At 42.8% G+C, this 19,402-nt stretch overlaps 2 protein-coding genes across 5 annotated transcripts; one reads left to right on the plus strand and one right to left on the minus strand.

Moving 5' to 3' along the window:
* Nucleotides 1-2: 2 nt before the first annotated feature.
* Nucleotides 3-17,468, plus strand: LOC116918204 (KICSTOR complex protein SZT2). Of its 4 annotated transcripts, none has more exons than XM_045170591.1 (41): nt 3-244; nt 307-555; nt 619-762; nt 824-944; nt 1,011-1,090; nt 1,156-1,379; nt 1,458-1,564; nt 1,635-1,841; nt 1,907-2,059; nt 2,136-2,336; nt 2,405-2,767; nt 2,835-3,032; nt 3,089-3,225; nt 3,290-3,390; nt 3,460-3,662; nt 3,727-4,020; nt 6,490-6,820; nt 6,886-7,092; nt 7,156-7,255; nt 7,325-7,499; nt 7,569-9,102; nt 9,159-9,544; nt 9,609-9,741; nt 9,805-10,263; nt 10,317-10,447; nt 10,518-11,205; nt 11,266-12,264; nt 12,369-12,491; nt 12,562-12,644; nt 12,708-12,821; nt 13,043-14,118; nt 14,194-14,490; nt 14,556-14,688; nt 14,758-14,992; nt 15,057-15,238; nt 15,309-15,449; nt 15,526-15,740; nt 15,809-16,001; nt 16,074-16,422; nt 16,489-16,913; nt 17,068-17,468. In XM_045170591.1, the coding sequence occupies exons 2-41, from the start codon at nt 314-316 to the stop codon at nt 17,230-17,232; spliced, it is 11,649 nt and encodes a 3,882-aa protein (XP_045026526.1). In that variant the 5' UTR covers nt 3-244; nt 307-313; the 3' UTR covers nt 17,233-17,468. The 4 variants fall into 4 exon arrangements, with proteins under 4 accessions (XP_045026526.1, XP_045026527.1, XP_045026528.1 ...); XM_045170592.1 differs by having other exon boundaries at nt 12,720-12,821; XM_045170593.1 differs by having other exon boundaries at nt 11,266-12,237.
* Nucleotides 17,469-17,489: 21 nt separating this feature from the next.
* Nucleotides 17,490-18,227, minus strand: LOC116918208 (NADH dehydrogenase [ubiquinone] 1 alpha subcomplex subunit 7). Its single transcript, XM_032923853.2, has 4 exons — nt 18,009-18,227; nt 17,851-17,947; nt 17,685-17,793; nt 17,490-17,629 (listed from the first exon to the last, which is right to left on the minus strand). The coding sequence occupies exons 1-4, from the start codon at nt 18,072-18,074 to the stop codon at nt 17,569-17,571; spliced, it is 333 nt and encodes a 110-aa protein (XP_032779744.2). The 5' UTR covers nt 18,075-18,227; the 3' UTR covers nt 17,490-17,568.
* Nucleotides 18,228-19,402: the final 1,175 nt, after the last annotated feature.

Genomic DNA, 19,402 nt, shown 5'->3' on the forward strand with positions numbered 1-19,402 from the left:
CTTTTGTTTATTGACAAAATCACAACAGAAGTCTCACATGCGGAGTGTGTTAAATGCAATAATACTGGATTTATGGGAGTAAATGGACGTCTTTCCAATGGAGGATAATGAAATTATGTAGATGAAAGAAAGATCTGGTGTGTGGTGCGTTACATCTGAACTCTTGAACAACCTTATTCAAGAATTTATAATGGAATAATTTTGTTATATTTGTACACTTCTTTTCCGAAAGATTCGGATTTTGGTATTTGATCACGTGTTACGTAAAACGTGATCGTGTGGTAACAGATTGTTTGTTGTTTTCAGTTGCAGAATGGGTTCTGAAAATGAAGAAACCATGGAACTTGAGGCAGAACACCTGTTTTTGTTAATGAAGAAAGATTACAGGATTTCAAGAAATGCTCGTGCAGAATGGTATTTTAACCACCTAAATCATACAATTCAAATACCTAAGGCAGACAAGGTGGAAAACTTTAAAGGGGAAATAGAAATAGTCTCTGCTATCCCACAAGAAACACCCATTGAATGGGATTGGGATACTAGCCATCTGTATCAGTATGTTGTAGATATCTTAAATGTATATGTCTTCTTTATCTTTACATTAAACTTTTTTTGTAGGTATGTCATTAGTCTGTCAACTGTAGTGACATTTCTTTCCCATACATATCGTCTTGTACTTTGTTTGGATTTGAGCCCTTCAGCTGCAACAGTGGACTGTGTCGAGGGTGTTACATTGCTTGATGAAATCCTTACTTCGTTTAAGTAATTTCAATTTCAATTAATCCTTTCCTGTTGAACTTCATTGATTGTTCTCCTGGAACAGAAATTGTGTTCAAGGGTTAGCCAGGCCATTCATTGTACCTGGAAGTCAGCTTCTGTTTTGCCCCAAAATTTATGTTACTGTCATTGCTCACACACCATTTTTAGTATCAAAAGGACAGCAGGTAAATTGAGTTTCCTTTAGTGCAAAATCATTCACCAATTTTCTTGGTTTTCAATTAATTTATCAGGTACTGGTTGCTGGGTGGTTATTACAGCAAGATAATGTCAATGCCTTTGTGGATCTGGTTCAATTCAAACTCAGCTCAATGTAATGCTGTCGAAATCATATGCGCTAATAAAAATTTTATTTACTTACACTATATTTCATTTTAGTGAAGTTCGGTTATCATGCTGGACAAACTTTGTCGAAGAACAGAGAGATGCACAATTAGCGGATGCAGAGAGGATAGTGGGAGGCTTATTTGAGAGCGTGTCTGACAGAACAACAAATAGCTCATGTTCAACCATTAGTATAGCAACTCCAGAAGTTTCGTTTATCAGCATTCTGCGCTACGGAATGCTCGCCTTAGAACTTCTACCAGAGAAAAGCAGCGCTGGTAATGTTTACATTTCATAATGATTCGCAATATCAAGAAAATGGAAAAGCTATAAATTTACTTACTGTGCTTCGTTAGGTATTATCATTTTTACGGATGGAGTATTTGGAACAACTGATGCAGGATGGTCTGAAGCTTTACTTTCGCAGCTTCGTCACAATACTATCGCTTGCTCATTTGTCCAGGTAAACAGCATACTTTTTACCCGAAAATATAACAAACTCTTAGATAAGTCACCACTATTTCCAAGTATAGGTTGGATCAAGAACTTGCCATCCAGCTTCATCCGAAGGCTTTCTGCCAAACAACGATTTGATGGAGTTTGTGGCTTCCACCACCTTCGGCACGTGCCTCAGTGGCGCTCCCCATGTAGACGGCGGCTATGATTACCAGATGAACGTTTACCACCAATATTTTCTAACTTGGGGTTTTGAAAAGTACCTGCTGAGGCCCACTCAGACTGTAAGTGGCGTAGAAAATGATCGGAATCCGGTAATCCATTGACATTTTACGTTGCACTTACTTAGGCCAAGGATACAAAGATCTGGAATCTTTCGAACCGCTGTTTCGAATCCAGCGCAATCCATCGAGTTAAGAAGAAAGTAAGCGATTATCCAGTCAACTGTTCGTTGCACAGTGTTTTGTCTTGTCGGCTGCGTGAAGGATTCACCATTAAGGAGGTATCATGGCTCTTTTCCCCTCGATTTCGCGTTTGAATTGCTCATTGTGTGTTTGTTGTTAACCACAAAATGAAAGGTTCATTTGGATGATGATGTTGTTGAAGTTCATTTGGCTCTTCCTTGGCGGCCTTCCATCCAAGTTGAATATTCGATTCGAGGACAGTGGCCTATCACTCAAGGAACTGTCAGGTGTGGAATAAGCGTGCAAGGCCCATACGACTTTCTTCACGATGTGACCTGCAAGAAGATACAGTCTCTTTGTTCCAGATACCGTCAGGTGGTAACTTTGGTTCACAAGTCCTAACTCGTTGTAATTATTTAGAACTATGAATGTGTCCTCTACAGTTGGTCGTGCAATCTTATTGGGCTTTGGTTAAAAATCTATCGGAGACAGATCAACTGCTAGTTCATTTGCATTCATTTTCATCCAATCCGGCTTTTTACACGGTACCAGAAGCCATCAAGAGTGGAGTACCTCTCTTTTACTTGCCGCCAAATGAGAGTTCTCTAGTCAACGCGTCGAGTGATTTATCCTACCCACACTTTGATGCCTTTTGGAAACCAATTTGTGTTCTAGACATTGGCTATTGGCAGCGGTGGTTACATTGCCACCGCATCGGCATTCTGCTCCAGCATGATCGTCCTTTACCCAAACACCTGCACTTGCCATCAACAAGTGGCCGTTATCATTCAATTCAATGCCGACAAGTATGTATTCCAGCCTTAGATTTTTCTTTCAGTTATCTGGAACTAACACTCTTCATGTTTTACAAAGGCTGCAACAGCTTTGAATGCAGCATTACGTGATTTCACGTCTTTTGTCTTGTTAGAAAATCATTCTTATATAGGCCTGGTGTGCACTGATTCTGAAAAACCTGTGTCGTTCTACCTCGTACGATTAACTCATAAGCCACCATGTGTTATACTTCGCATTGCCTTTTTAGGAGGCACGGCTGGATCCATCCGTCAGAAGGTATTTTGGTTAGTTTTGCTTTCTATCACGTTAGACATAATTTGAGATCCTTGCAGGTTGTGGCGGATTTGAAAAATGCTGTCCAGAGTTTGAATTTCCCTCAGCGTTCACTTCCTCAGGATTTCTCGAAGACAATAGCCGCCATTCCCTGTTGCAAAGTGCTGCAAAAGCCAGCCGAAAAAATTCTTTTGAGGTATGGATCTCAAGTCATCAGCCCTAACGCAGGTTTTTAATAATTTTTTGATTTTTCCGAACAGGTATGAGAAGATGCCGGTTGATTTCTTCCAAGTAGTTCCACACGACCCTTTCGTAGGGCAGAATAACAATATTCAAATGAAGCGTCCGTCTGCTAGTCCTGGTCAGTCTAATTTTCTGCCGTATACACAATATCACTTTGTATTGTTTTTATGATTCTCGCCCTCAACAGGAACTCAGTGGTCGACTCTCAGTCATTACCTGCATCATAGAAGATGGATCTGGTGTATCCAGGGCTCTCCTGGTTTGGCTCTGAGCTTGAATTCAGTTGCCCGTATCCTATCCATCATCACCAAAATGAGGTTGCAAGAAGGTTTCAGTTTTGCTCATTCGTCGTCGGGTATATTCACATTCCTTTTAGAGGTGGACATGGAGGTAAATAGACTCGTAAAATTGTGATCGTTTCAATTCGTCTTTTAAATTTTATTTTTCGATGTAGCGACAGCATGGCCAATTATTGCCGGGTTCAACCGATGATGAATCCCAGGATCAGGCACAAAACTGTAGCTGTGTTGTACAGTATGTTCTTTTCCCTCCGCATAGGACCGGATCTTTCGGTCTAAAGGACTCGGAAGACGAGGCTACAGAAGAATCAGATATCTTGGATTCGTCTGATGCCCAGTTGGAAATCGTCACCGAATGCTGGGTTGAACCCCAAGCTGGAATCGTAGGAGACTCTCCGGACGAGCGGGGTTTCTTCCAAGGACTAGATTACCATGCCCTGGCCGAATCGGTAAGTCACCTGATCTTTAATCCCTCTCATATATTCATTACAATGTAGAAATCCGTTATTTTCATCGTTGAGTTTCTCCTTCGAGGAATGATAGGGGCAAGTTTAGGGCCTTAAGGGTCCATTCAGTCCAGATCAAACAAGTCTGAAAAAACAGTTGGCTGTGTATACTTTCAGTATCTCGTAAATGAGCAAAGTCGATGTGTAGCACGTCCCACTATCAGTGAGCGGACAGTGTAACGGTCGAGTACCGGAATGTCCACACGGCCAAAGCCCTTCTTAACCGATAAGAAAACGTGGCATATGACAATCTCTTGCTCAATGCTTGCCACGGGTCAGGTGGATTTCTCTTTTCTCCACTAAATGAAAACCATTTGCTCGTTTCCGTTCGAGAGTGAAATTATCCTGGGCGTCAGTTTAGGGCTATATGATGCTCGTTTCGAGCTCATAACCGTAACGAATACAGCGCCATGAACGTTGAGTAAATAACTTTCATCGAAGTTTTTATCTCTAAGCAAATAGACTTGGCGTTCTATTTTTCCTTCGTGCATCATCTTATCGCGTCCTGTATATACTGTACATTTCCAAAATCGTGGGATTCTTATTCGTCTTAAATGCGATATTTGGCAGACATTAATATTCAATAGCCGTTAAACAAGGACGTGCACTAATTAAGTTTAGCAATCATAACATTTTTGCGTTTCAATCAGTCAGCCCTCGGATATTGTTTCGTTTTCGGTCGGGTATTCGGGTTCTTTCCGTTTTTTGTTTTCAATGGTGATCGCATTGAACAAACACGGGTTGTTTGCATGGCCGTCTGAAGATTATAAAGCCCCCTCCCATCTTTCTTTTCCAAAGTTGAAAAGGCAAAAATCACTTGGAATTGTCCCCAACTTTTCTTTTATTTTTGAAATTTTCTTATTTTCCGTTACTGATAAGATTACCGCAATTGGGCAACCCACAGGTTACCCAATGCACACACCTGTAAAAGGTGAAATTCGTAAATGTTTTGTTTGTACTTTTATACTTTAATTACTCAAAAAAAAAAAAAGCTATGAAAGAGATCGGTGCACAGGACTCGGTTTGGTGGTTCCATAGAAAAACATTAATTGGTTGTCAGGTGCAAAATGCCGAGCGGATCTAAAGTTAAAAAGAAGAGTTTCATAATGTTTACACATTTTTCAAAGCCCTTGCTGCAGTAGGGCCTAGTGTTTAGTCCACGTCGAATCTGTTGATTAGTTAGAGATAACACGGGACAAAGAGAAGGAAGGTCTGGCCTTATCTTACCCCTCGCCACCTCTGCTACACTCGTAACTGAGGTATAAAAACGAGCTGGAAAAGTACAGCGGTAGACTTGTTCCAGTCCGACTGTACACCAGCTGTGAGTTGTGTCGTCAGACATAAACCCAGGCCTTTCTTCTACTCGTCTCCTTGGAAAGGAAAGAGTTCCAGCTTTTTTTCTTCTCCTGATTCCAAACATTTTGGTAGCCTGGCCCGTCGAGTTGGAAGTGGGGATCTCGGCATTTTTGTTCCTGGTTTCAAAAAAGGTGAGCCGGCGTTTCGGGATTTGCTGTTGTATTGAACGGCGAAGTTTCGAACGTCGAGCCAACCTTCATAATCGTTATTTTGCCAGATCTATCTCTTCCAGCTCACGGTCGCTACACTCGCCGCCATTCCAGTTCATTTTTTCTGTCTTTTGTTTTTGTTTTTTTTTCTCTTTCATTTACTTTTTCCAGTTTATTCTTGAAAACTTTTATTTCTGGTTGGTTGGGGAATAAGTGGAGCAGTGGATCTCCACTTTGATACATAAGATATAAGTGAGATTCAACTACTCCAACTTCTTCCCCTCAACTTGCTCTCTTCTTTGATCCGCCGACATCTTTGATTCCGCTTGATAAGATATTGTTGCCATTCAAACATACAATTTTCATCGACTGTTAAGAAAGAATACATTTCAGATGTCATAAGGTCTAAAAAAAAATAAACCACCAAAAGGGGTCGTTGAGTTTGTTCTTTTTTTATCCATTACGTAGAGTGAAACACTCTCAAATGGCGTTTTAGAAAAGAAAAATCGCCACCATTAAACCGAGTCTATCATCACTTTTCTGTTATAGCTAAATATAATCGTTTTTTTTTTTCTAAAAATCATACGGAAATTACAGTCCTTTTTAAAAACAAAAAGCTCGGAAGTAACCGTTGGGTACTGACATTCTAAAGGCGTATCGAAACTAAGTTCATATTTATTCGAGAATGAAAAATCAGGTGACCAACAATCGTTTATCACAAGTCAACAAAGGTTGCATGATTAACTCAAAAGACGCGTGCTTGTCGGTAACGCAAAAAAGATAGCGTTCGGAATCAGGTGTTGGGACCTGACTCGTGAACAATCGATAATCCATGGCAGTAATTTTCGTCTGTTTATAATGAACTGATAAGCAGACAAATTTATGAATATTCTGCATTTATTTCCAGTTTCATCCGATGGACTTGGATTGCATTTCCTCACTGGTGACTTTTGAGCATCTCAATTTGATGTGCCGCCAGGCGGACAGGGTAGGAGTTACTTGTGAACAGGAAAAGTCTGTCCCATCATCCCCTGGAATACCTGGTCGGCGTGATGTGCTGTCACCGCTGACCGGAAATGGTTCCTCCTATAATTTTACTCCGCCATCCGGATGGGATCGGCGAACGGAAGAAGCTCTCAAAGACGACACAGTCAGTTGTGTTCCTTTCTGTTTCCAGTTGCCTAGGCTATTGCCCAAATGTAGTCGAGCGAAGTTGCTGTTCTCGACATTTGTCCAAGGTAAAACCTATCGATTACATTTTTTAAAGTCAACCTTTAAAACTTGCCTTTCTTCAATTCCACAGAATTCAAGGCGCCTATTCGTTACATTCCTAACCCAGCGGATACAGTCAATGAACTGTTGTTCGATCTTCTAACGCGACAACTCTCCCAGCTGGGACTACGAGAGGTGATACTACAAGAAGGTGATTGCCGTCAGTTGCTGGAAAACTTGAACCTCCAAGCGGCTGCAGACTGCCCTCACAAAGATGAGGACTTTCCCAATAACAGTGGTAGACAATTATTTTACAAGCCTATTGTCATGTTGAATTCAACCGTAATTTTGGCGTTGACAGTGGATGCCGATACGGAAGTGGAATCCTTCGCTACTGCTAGGGAAGCCAATAGTACTCCGCGTAGTCCCAGAGATATCAATATCAGTAATCCGCCAAGCAGGTACATAATTCCCTAGTTATTTTTTTCATTGGCTGAGCTAAAGTACAATACATTTATTGAACCATCCAGGCCGTCTCTTCTCACACCATTAAACATCAGTTATCGCAGTGGCATCAATAGCCATGACGATCGGGCCGAATCTGCCGCCAATAAAAACGAACCTCTTACGCCTATGTGGCGTTGTTTCGTGAAAAGCGTGAGCTCATCCCACATTTTGCTGGTCCTCCTTCCAGCGTCTTTCCAGGTTTGCAAAACTGATTTTTATTTGCATAGTTAACTGTCACGACCCCCCTTTGTTATCAATGATTGGCAGGACTTGAAGCTGCTGATGCTCAATGAAGAACATTTGCAAATGCCACGTTCTGCTCATCTTACCAAAGTGAAACCTGATTTTATCCCGCACGCCGAACCATACTCGAACAACGATGGTTCTGTTGAGAGCAAATCGACCAATGAAGAGGTTGCAAAACATATGACGACCGATGATGATCAGATGACTAGCTGTTCCCAATCACAGTCAACCTCTCAGCCGTGTTCATTAGGACCGACTCGAACGAATTCCTTTGCCGGACAGCAGCGGCCACGATTAGCTAGTCATTCATCTGTACAGGCTGCTCGAATACGGGCCGGTTCGTTAGATACTGCTCCTTTGCCACACGGTCAGCAACAACAGTCACATCCGCAACAGTTCCAACATCACCACGTCCACGCTAGTTGTTCCGTTGGGTCGGCTGATCGACGCCATAATAGCAAAACATCCAGTTCTCTATTTGGCAGTGGAGCTTCTTACTTTCGGCCCGTAACGTCCTTACCATCTTTCTCATCCCCGGTCCGATCGGCTCCCGTCCACGCGTCGCTCAGTTTGCCTGTTTATGTATTCGATTGCCCTCTGACTAACTTGGTGAGTCAGTTGTTGTCCAGGGGTGCCAATCCGAAGGTGACCATTTATCGGGATCACACCTTCCCTAATGATGAAGACATTTCGGCCAGCACTGGGGAAGAAGAAGCAAACGAAGAAGACAGACAAGCGGAATCGCAGTCTATTCCAGAGGATCCAGTCTCGGCTGGATCCATCAACATCCTTTCCCAGTATTGTGCCGTGGTAGAGGCTCTTTACTGCAAGTGTTTGGGTCAAGCACTCTTCACGTCTCTGCAGTTAGGTCGTCAAATTCATAGCCGCGACGTCGACGCTGCTATGAATCTGTGCAAAGAGACGCTGCTGGAAATCGACATAACAGCTTTCCTGCAAAACATTTGCGGCCATCTCAAGGATTTTAAAATGAAAGCCGGCCTTGAAATCCTTCGGCAGCGTAAGCAATCGTCGTCTTCCGGTGAGCCGTTGGTGGAGGATGATGCCAAATGGGATTTCCCACTGAGTTTACTGCGTCTCCATCAACCGTGCGCCAACCTCAAACACTTGCATAAGCTCATCCGCACGCGGTTCCAGGAAATACTCTGCCTCTCTTTCAAGCCGGTACCATCCTTGTTCGATTATTATTTCTACTGTCCTCCAGACCATCCCTTGTCACCGGCTCCTGATGGCGGTTTGGCCATTCATGATCTGAGCATCGGTCACGACGACACTGAGTTGGTTGAATTCAGGCGATCATCCGACACGGACAATTCCGTCAGCCAAACTTGTTCGGTGACTGGGGGTCGTTCAGATTCTGCATCAGAGCCTATAGATGATGTCGAATGGGAAGAAGATGGTGATGATGAGACAGAGGCGACATCTGTCCCTCTCTTTCTCCACTTAACGGCCACTGTCCGTTCCAAGAAAAACGTGACCAGTCAATCGTTAAATGCTTTACCGACCTGCTTGGGCGACCTAATGACAAGCATTTCTGGTATGTTATTCACTTATTTCTCGAACATTAATCTTGAATACTTTTATTTGTCAAAGGTTCGTCAGCCGTGTTGGATTTGAAAGGTTTGAAAATCACGCTGGATTTCTTGTGTTTGACTTTCCGCTCCGATCTGGAAGACTTGGTTCCAGGACCACACAATCAGCGCACCACCTCATTTTGTAGTAGTTCATCGGGCATCTTGGACGCTAATAATCCGTGCCCGACACTGACGTCACAGTCGGAATTGAGTGAAGATGAAGACGGCCTGCCGATGGATGAAGACGACCGGACGGAAAGCATCTCACGTCAATTGTTACACATTCCAGAAGGCCAGAGAAGACGCATTAAAGCCGCGCTAGCCGATATTGAATGGATGCTCAGGGACGAAATTGTCGCCTTTATGCTGGACTCGTTTCCCATCACGGAGGCAACGCTGGCCGCGGTTTGTTTAATACAATTTTTGGACTAGGGAAGATAACTAAGCTTTTATAACGCTCATCTTTCAGGTGGTTCAGCATGTTCAATCGTCACCTCATCGCCCTTCTTGTCGCCGGAAAAATGTTCCGTTGCATTTCGTACTGAACCCGCAAGAGAGTTCCCGCCGGTTTCTAGTTGAATTCACTAAATTACCTATTCAAGGTAAAAAAAATGGAACTATTCGAGCAAAGTAAATGTACTGATTTTGTTCTCTTTGCTCATCAGGTCATTTGTTGCGAGAGGAAGGATCTTTTTATTACCTGACAGAGAATACATGTCAGGCGAAATTCCAGGGGTCGCTTGACCCGCCATTAGGGTCATCGAGATACAGAAAAACCGACGCGGATCTGACGAGCGAGGCTTCTGCAAGTCGTTCGCTCGTGGCGCAAACATCTACTGACTCTTGTGCGACTGCTGGACTGGGAGTCGAAGAACAACCGGGTGAAGGCGAAGCTGATAGAATTGATTATCAAATGGAGAATACGGTAGGGGAGTCGGAGAGTGAGGCAACCAAAGACGCAGCCGTTATGATGGACTCTACCATTACGCTAGTCTCGAACGGTGAAGGAGATGCCGTGGGAGAACCCGAGGCTTCTGATGTAAGACCAGATGATGTCCAGTCAGATTCACTATTCAAGAAAACATCTAAAAGACGATTTGAATCTGGAACCACGTCCATTCCAGGTAAGCGTTCAAACTGCCTTAGTGAAATCTGATGATATTGTTGTTCTTCATAGGGACGAGGCATAGCGACTCTTCTAGTGTAGTGGACAGCATCCGTAATACTGAAGATGGTTACGAAGGTGGCAGTTCTAATTCAGAAGACGAATTTGAATGGCTCAAAGAACTGGATATGGAAAAACCAAAAGTAAAGAACTTTCGAACTTAAATTTTATTGCACGAGGAGGTTGCGCTCTAATTGACTGATTTAATCAAAGATGCCTCCATTTTGGCTTGTGTTGAAAGTCAACGAAGAAGCAGTTGTGACATACTTTCATTGTCGCTTCGAGCTGGCCCGCCCAGAGGAAATACAACAGTGGAAACAAATCCACGAAGACTTGATCAACAGCATTACGGCGTTAGGGAAGTTAATAAACCAGCAAATGTTGCTAAAAGATCTGCACGACACTCGATCCTGCAACGGTTTGCTGGAGCCTGAAACCAATGATGACATTTGGCATCAAGATGATTTGGCCCATATCAAACCAACTTGCCATCGAATCAATTCGGATCATTTGCATACGTATGGCTCCCAGGAGCAACCAGGCTACCTGGAAGCAACGCTCAAGTTACAACCGGGCTCTTTCCAGTGCCGACAAGTATGGGAGACGCACTTTCCGCTTCATCCGCGCCTGAAAACGGGTCCGGGTAAACTGGGATCCTCGAAAGGTGTCCAGCAACTGCGCATCGTTCTCAACGCATTCAGCGTCAACAATCGTAACAACATGTTCGTCTACCAAGAAAATTCGGGCAACGTTTTTTACCTCCGTTTGAACGAGTCATCGTGTGTCAGTCACCGAAACCCTTCAGATTCCGTCTCCATTTCACGTTATAATGCCGATGAAGCAGACGGTGCCTCCTATAGTTGTTCTAGACGCTCATCCAATTGGAACGTCAGTGATCGAGGTACATTGCTGCAATTTCTTTATTTTCCTTGACTGATTGAATCAATTTCTTGTTTTCCAGGAGGTTTAGACGAGGATAGCATTGACTCGCAACGTCGCAGTGGTTCGTTTAGCGAAAGGGATAGTGTAGGAGGAGACCAGATGAGCCTGGGCAGTGTGTCGTTGAACCGTAGCCTGCATTACCAATCGCAGCAGCACTTATTGCGTAAAGAGGATTGCATCCAGCTGAAAGTACACGGTATCACTGAAGCCGGACCGGCCATTAAAATCGATCTAGTGCGTGTTCTACAGAACAAGTTGGACGACGCCGTATTAGAAGTCCTTCACTCTCTACTCAGTCGCAATCCAGCTTGTAAGTTGACGTCGGATGACGTCCACTTCATCCAGAAACCGAACGAGCCACCCCACATCATCCTCCAGTCGACTGTCCAGGCGTGCGCATTACCCTACTTGCCCGCTCTGGCATACTATCTGCGCCAGAACTTACTGGACTCGGTCGTCTACACACCAAAATACATGGATAACTTCGTGGGTCATCACTTCCAGGATTATTCCCCATTTTTTCCTGCTCCTACCTCGGATGTCTACTTGTATAACCGACCGCAGGCGTCGGGTAACCGCGGTATCGCCTGCATCGCGTTTGCCTTAGTGGATGGGGTAGGCAATCCTGTCAGCCAACTCGAGTGGCCTCGACCGGCCACCGCTGTCAAAATGGACGGCGGGATAGGACCGTCTTCGTTAAGCGAATTTGAAGAATTCATTCGAGCTGATCTTTGTGTCAAGGCGACAGACAGGAAAGGACCTGGACCCATGGCTGCGATGGAATTCCGTATATGGGAGCGTGGTCATGTCAACGAGGATACGTTGAGAGAAAAATTAGAATTGGCCATCCAGCATGCCCTTTGGGATGTCGTTTTGGAATATCGATTGTTGCCATTCCCCCTGTGCGCAGTGACCGATCAAAATGGTGTACTAGTTCCCCAAAATTTAGGAGATGGCCTTCCATGTTCCGAGCCAACTACCCCCGTTCGTCGTAAGTGGCAGTTGATCCAGCCCATCGGTAGCTAGCCCCCTTTACCTTATACACTAACAACTAATTTAGTTCGCCGTAACATTCGTTTTTCTTTTGGCGATTAATTAATTATTCTGGCATTCTTTATGCAGTCCACGAAGAAGATATTCCTGTTGATCCTCGTTCGCGTTCGGTGTCCTTTAGCGGACTTCCACCAAATCGTTCGGGTGTCGCATCCGGCACGACTAATCCGCTAGCTACGAGTTCAGCCATTGGTACTGTTCATTATTCTACCAAAGTAATGAAAGATAATTGCAACTTGTCAAACTCTATCCATTTAAACAGATCCCAAGTGGAAAGTGCGTCATACTTCTGGTACGTCCAGCATCAGCAGAGAACGACCTCTATCGCCAGTCACTAGCATTCAGGTAAGATGTGCTTGAGAGCTGTTATCCGCTGTAAAGCCAACCAAAAAATCGGGTGTATTAAAGCGAAATGTCCAGGATGGCCATTGGTCCACTTCAACGCCAATCAGTTTAGCCAAACAGGTCCGTTTGAGAGCTACCCTCCTTCTGTTAGGCTCGGTCTCATCCAGCACTTCAACGGTAAAGCTCTCAACGATAAGGGTGTCTTCTTTTTCATTGATTGGCTTGGATGGCTATTCATAAGGTGGTCTCATCACCAACACCTGTCTTCCGTAAAAAAAAAGCACGCTTGAGTGGTATTGATTCACGCTTAATTGGGAAATCGTTTTTATTGCTTCTTAATGTACTATTTATTTTGTCGGTTGTGGTTATATTCAATTGAAGAATGTCTTATGAAATAGTTGAGGAGCTCGGGGCCGATATCACCGGTGGAGAGATTCTGCGAGCGAAGCGTGTCGACCTCATCCGTCACATCTTCGTTAACGACCGGCACGTTGCCGGAACTGGACAAATTGGAGTTGGGTGAACGTGGCGTCCTCCACCCCGTCTATTCCAAACTACTAGAGAAATGGTTCAATCTAGGATTGCAGAAGAACGTGGCGTCTATCAAATTTCAGAAGGCCAGCCTCCTAGCTCCTTTGACTGTGCCCACACTTTTAAAGGCCGTCATTCACATATGTTCCTCTTCAGTGACTCCGGAGTTGTCAATGAAAATATTTTCTTCATCTGAACCCGGTGCTCCGTACATACCTTATCTACCTGCCTCAAGATGTCCGAAACAGGGCAGTGTGGATCGGTCAGTGCTGGACAAGACGCACATTCTGATTGGACGCAACATGGCGCAATGGAAGGAGTCGTTGAGCGGCGAGATTAACTTGTCGGATAGCACGCAACAGGAAAACAACGGACAAGTGGCTCTTAAAGTTCAACGAGCTCATCAGCGCTTTGTCTCTTATGTCCATGACTCTCCTGTTAATCCTTGTCCGGAAGCAGTGAGACTCGTCCAATCCCAAAGTGGCAATTTCGGTAGCGATGTGGACAAGGCCAACACAAGCGGAGATCACAGCTCGGTAGTGTCGCTGTTGATTCCACGCCAACGACTCCTCTGGGCCACGGTCAGTCGTGACCAGGAGTGGACTATGTGGTTGTACAACTTCAACAAGGATAATTATGAATCCTTGACAAAGCAGTGTCACAATCTCGTCCAATGGCATAACGCTCGATGGGCTTTGCTTTCGAGTATCGTAGCTCAAAAACTGGGTCTCTTCCATAATCAGCAATGCTCCGGCAGGACACACGCACATCAGACTATACGTCATAACCCGTTCTTAGTCTTGTCGGAGATGGAAGCCTTAGTCAAGTTGCATGTTCCACCTGCTTCACGGGACTATAATGTTAGCACTACTCGGAAACCTAGCCAGAGTAGTTTGCCTCATTTTGCATATTTAGAAACCTATAGGGACAGCAAACCCAACAGGTATGAAATATTATGTTTAAATGCTATTGTACGATTTTATCTTTTTTTTTTGGGGTGGGGGGATTTTTATTAAAGGCTGTTGAGCAATACGCCTTATGGAAATCAAGGAGATCTTGTCACCAGACATGGTCAGCAGTGGATTGAGAAGAGATACTCTGAAAGGCGTGAAGAAATGCAACGCCTGCTGGTGCTGTGCCCAGCGCGATCATCGGGAAACAATATCTTGGTTACCGAGGATATCATCCAGCTGTTCAAACAAGTGGCGCGAATCATTCATTACTGCTTCACTCCACTTCTTTTCCTTCCCAAATGGCGGATTCAGGTGGCGAGAACAAGAGACCCCAATATGGCCACGGCTTCGCTAACGTCAGAGTATGGCAAAGAAATGCATTAGATAAATTTAAACAAAATTAACGTCCATTTATTAATTTGAAAAGATTCAGGCCAAGGCATGAATCTGGAAATTCCGTCAACAGTGGCCGGAATAGTCCTAGTAACTCACCTCCTCGGCAACCTAGAAGACCTACCGATGATCATTGGCATCAGTCGCTGTGTTCTGCATATTTACAAGTGAAAAGAATTTCATTTTCTTTTCTGAATTTCTCAATAACTTTTCTCGTTATCTTTAAACAATTATAGGAATATGTGCAATACCTACATACCCTAGGCTTCCTACAGATGGAAATAAAACCTTTAGCAACCAAACGGGGCCCTAAAAGTGCGTTAAAAAGTCAAAGGATTGTCGGAGAAGAAGCCGGTAGGGTTCGTCATGTTTCTCACCCAACTCGAGTTAACGGTGGTCCAAGTCCATCCTCACCGTCGTCCACGTCATCGTCCGACGCCAACACGCTTTACTTTCATAAATCCCATCAAGGTACGAGCTGATTTAATCGCTAGATTACAACCGTTCTTTACTGAATTCGCATTTCGTTTGTTAGGTGGAATTCTAGTGTGCGAAGTGGCGATTCAAGAACCGTTCTTCTACACCAAAGTCTACGCCCTAGAGATGTCTCGATTACTGCATGTTGGAATGGGCGGAGCTTTCCCTAACGTGGGGCACATTGCGTCAGCTCAAGCGCATTACACAGATCGCTTCCTCAATGAATGCGACCATATAAAAGTAATGCTGTTTCAACTTATCTGATCCCATTTTCAGTCTGTCTTACATGGATTCACTGCTTTTCTTTTAGGTTTTACTTCACCTGCACTCGTTCACCTACGACTTTCATCTGCGGAGTCTCAACTCTTTCGTCTCGGGCCGACAGTATTTGCTGAAACCTGGCTTTCATTTAGTCAGTTTCTTGGACGATTTCACCAAATACTACAACAAAGTTAGTCGTGACAACTCCTGGCTTTTGACAAACATCATTTTAAAAATAATTTTATCCTTTTTATTATGTTCATTAGGCTCCCAATTTTGCCCGAAACCAAGTCGTTAGCAACAGTCTTACACTCAAGGATCCTGCGACAACTGGCGAACAGCTATTCAATTACCTGTTGACTCGTGAACGCCGTTACGGATTCCAAGTTTTGCGAATGGCTTCATCATCGAACTCTGATAACGACAAAGTCACAACGGAGTTTGTTTTAGCCAAACAGTGGTCATTCAAAACTATTCAGAGGTAAGTAATACAAGGTTAATTGAATAACTTCCGTAACGATTCTAATAGCAAAGTGGATGAATTGATAGAGAATATGGTGATCTCAGACACGCGGATGATTATGACGTGACTCTGTTGGTTTCCCACGAGTCGGTCGTCGAAGATCCGATGACCATTTTCATTAAATTCTATGTTATTATGACCTCAAAACGAGAATATTACCCGAGGCTTCTTGTGGAGAAAAAACCGGGCAAATTTCGGACCGTATCCACAGCGACTCCGGTAAAAAAAAAAAAAAGAAAGTAAAACGTATGACTGACAAACCAAAACATTCTTATTGTTCATAACTTGCAGGTAAAGGCAGCATCAGCACCTCCCTTGGAAACAGTCGACCGTGTGGCGGAAGATTCTGATGCCACTGCTTCTTCTACTCAAGATGTCCAGCAAATGCCAGCCCCTGGAAATGGTCAAGGCAAGATTTCCAAAAGCGATGCAGACTTGCAATTGGCTGACAAAGAGAGAAACACACCAACTCCTGAATTGTTATCAGTTAGCAACCCTGAAGTGAGCTTTATTCAACGCAAAGGAAGTATTATGGTCAATGCTGCTCTGCCAGAAGAAAATCGAACGTCGCCGGCAGGACCAGCGGTCGTTGCAGCAGCGGCAGCTGCGTTCATCCGGCAGGAAGTAATCAACTACTTAGGTATTCCGGATTCATTGATAGTACACATCATTTACAGAATCTTAATGTCTTAATCAATATATGCAGGTTACTATACGAAACATGAACAGGACATGCAATCAATGATGAGCGAGCAAGCTAAGAAGGCGGAAGATCTTATACGTGCCATCGTTAACCAGGCCAAAGTACACTGCCGGAGAGATACGCTGTGGCAGCGACTTCAGCAAAGTCCTGCCTCCTCGTCAACAAACCTGACTTACCTTGAGTTTCGCGAATTGCTTACCCTGTCGCATACAGAACCGATAAGCTCCGGGGAGCCGCAACTTGTCCCTTTGCTTGCACAACCGGTAAGTTGGTACCAAGGACTTGCCAAACTTCTTCTTTCACGTTACCCAGAAAACCACCGCCATTATTCCTCTGCTGACGGAAAGATCCAGTACGTCATCGTTCTTAATCAACGACTTCCAGGAACGGCTATGATGCTCTCCTGTGATGTACATGCCGATAAAGCGGTATACATTTTCTTCCATTTCTGTAGAATTTCGAAACTAGAAGTGCAAATGAATTTTTTATTGTTTTATAGTTTGTTTTTTTTTTAATTTTTTTATTTTATTTTATTTTATTTTATTTTATTTTATCTATTTTTTATTTATTTTTCATTTACAGGAGCTAAGTAGTCTTTGTCAAGAAATTCCCAGTACTGAAATGGAGGTGTCGACAGTTTTTTCAATGGACAACGGATTTCATTCTAGGCCGATGATCATGCAGGGATTCATCGAAGATTTTGTGAATTTATGTGCTTTTCATATATGGAGTGGGCTATTGGGTTGACTGTTAATGTCAGAAGAGTGCCTTGTACAACTTATGCAAAATTTAATCAAATATTTCTTATAGTTAGTTTGGGATCTTTATCTCAAAGACAGAGCTTCAGTGTAGCAAAACTAGTCTTATTTAACATGCAAAGCTTTCACTAACTTGTTACCAGCTTTTGTGGAGTATTTAGGATTGTGTTGATTAAAAGACAACATTATGGTGAAGTGTTCAGAAATATACAACTGGATTAGTGATTGTAGTACAAAGAAAAGCCATTTGGATTCTAAAACCATTATTATTCTCTCCACATGTTATCTACAGCAAGTAATTGTTTCCCACAACAAGGACTCTTTCTTAATCCCAGTGGAAAACTTTGCCAGGTGCAACTGGTTTCTTTACTGTAACAGAAGATTCCCTGAAATCAAATAAGTGTAAGTGCTGTGTACTAGAACTGAAAAATAATTTCATACTTAGAATCAGCTTTGTTTATGAGAAGCTTCAAAGAAGTCTTAGAATTCACAGCAACAACTGTAGGTGGATGCACTTCACGACGAGCATCATGTGTACAGTAGTAATTACCTGTACAAGATTTCTTGTTAGATTAAATTCTATACATTTATGTAAAGAACAACTTACCACTCAGTTTATTATAAGGACCATCAGGCAAATTTGGAGGAGGTTGATCATGTGATACCATTTCATAGGCAGAACGTAATTGAGATTTATGAGTTCGCTAAATTCGAATTTAAGAAAACCTTAAATTTAATCACATACATCAAAATGTATTATCATACCCCAAGAAGAAAAGCCCTTATAGATTGTAGCAGGGGTGTAACATCTCGAAGAGGAACTTTTGCCATTCTTTTCTTCTTCTTACAGAGTTCTCTATTTTTCTCTGATTTCCGTCCTTGAATTTGGTTATGTGTTATAATGGACGTCTGCTGGTTAATTTATTTTTTTTTCAACGTTGCCTCCCTACTGCATAGAATTTATCTAATACATTTTGTGCGTGGCAGCAGAGTAATAGAATACTGGTGTAGCCACACTTATGGCGGGCCCTCCCATTGCCTTTTTGGCCTGAAAGTCCCATAACGAAAGCGCCACAGCGGCTGTGTTGTGAACTTGTGATGTATTACGTTTTCGCTATGTTTTCGCTCATTTTCGTCGTCTGTACTTCAGAAAGTAAACAAAAAGTGGCTTAATTAATTAGTGTGAAAAAAGTAAGAGCATGAAGAGATTTCTTAACAACCCTTAAAACTCAATTCATAGGTGGCGTTACGGTTATGGGACACTTAAATCGATATCTTGCCTCATTTTCTCACAATCGATACACGAAATTGGCAACAACTTTTGGGAAAAAATCCGAGAGAGGGAGTTAACATGGCCGTGGCTACACCAGTATTCTATTACTCTGGTGGCAGGCTGGCAGCAGATCCAGAGTCCCAGAGACATAGACTACATTAACTCCTATACAAAAATTAACCAAATTATAGTAATCTTCGTTCAATTTTAAATGGCATTCATGTATTTTTATAGCAATAGTGGGGTTTAAAATTAAATAAATCAAAAGAAAATAGTCGGGATTATTTTGTCGGCCTAAATTTTTTATTTAGTATCCAAATTAGTACAAAAAATTGACATCTTGTAATTCACATTTTACACCAAATTGAACGCTGATTTCGATAATAGTATTAGTTTTCTCGTTAACCGAGTAATTTCTGAAATTTACGGAACAAAGGTTATAGACCAGTTTCTGATGCTGCGTTGCAAAAATTAAAAAAATCCAGGTGGGTTTCGATTGCAGGGGGAGATAGGAAAAAAGGGGGTTTTTGATTTATTTACCCTAGTAATACTTTTCCAATACAGGAAATGTTCTAGAATACTACACTTTAAGACATTCTGCGTCTTTTCCAGTCATTTTAAATAATTAATCATCCATAGTTTATCCATGAAAATTAATTCAAGTAAAAGGCTAGGGATGCTGTTTAGTATTTTTTGCGTTTCTAGTGTCAAGAAAATACCAAATTGAACGCTGATTTCGATAATAGTATTAGTTTTCTCGTCAGCCGAGTAATTTTTGAAATTTACGGCACAAAAAGGTTATTCGCACAACGTTTATCTTCCGTTTTCTACTTAAATTTTAAAAGCCACAGGTTATAGGCAAAAATAAACCTGATTTTCGTAATCC

The sequence above is a fragment of the Daphnia magna genome, linkage group LG3 (assembly GCF_020631705.1).
Source record: "Daphnia magna isolate NIES linkage group LG3, ASM2063170v1.1, whole genome shotgun sequence".
In the NCBI taxonomy this organism is placed as follows: domain Eukaryota; kingdom Metazoa; phylum Arthropoda; class Branchiopoda; order Diplostraca; family Daphniidae; genus Daphnia; species Daphnia magna.

Bases quoted from the DNA above. Each gene is read 5' to 3' on its own strand.
- LOC116918204 (XM_045170591.1), top strand. From the start codon at position 314: ATGGGTTCTGAAAATGAAGAAACCATGGAACTTGAGGCAGAACACCTG. The intron at 7,500-7,568 runs GTTTGCAAAACT...AATGATTGGCAG, and splicing joins TCCTTCCAGCGTCTTTCCAG to GACTTGAAGCTGCTGATGCT. The intron at 16,002-16,073 runs GTAAAAAAAAAA...CATAACTTGCAG, and splicing joins CCGTATCCACAGCGACTCCG to GTAAAGGCAGCATCAGCACC.
- LOC116918208 (XM_032923853.2), bottom strand. From the start codon at position 18,074: ATGGCAAAAGTTCCTCTTCGAGATGTTACACCCCTGCTACAATCTATA. The intron at 17,794-17,850 runs GTAAGTTGTTCT...AATCTTGTACAG, and splicing joins TCCTTATAATAAACTGAGTG to GTAATTACTACTGTACACAT. The intron at 17,630-17,684 runs GTATGAAATTAT...ATTTGATTTCAG, and splicing joins ATAAACAAAGCTGATTCTAA to GGAATCTTCTGTTACAGTAA.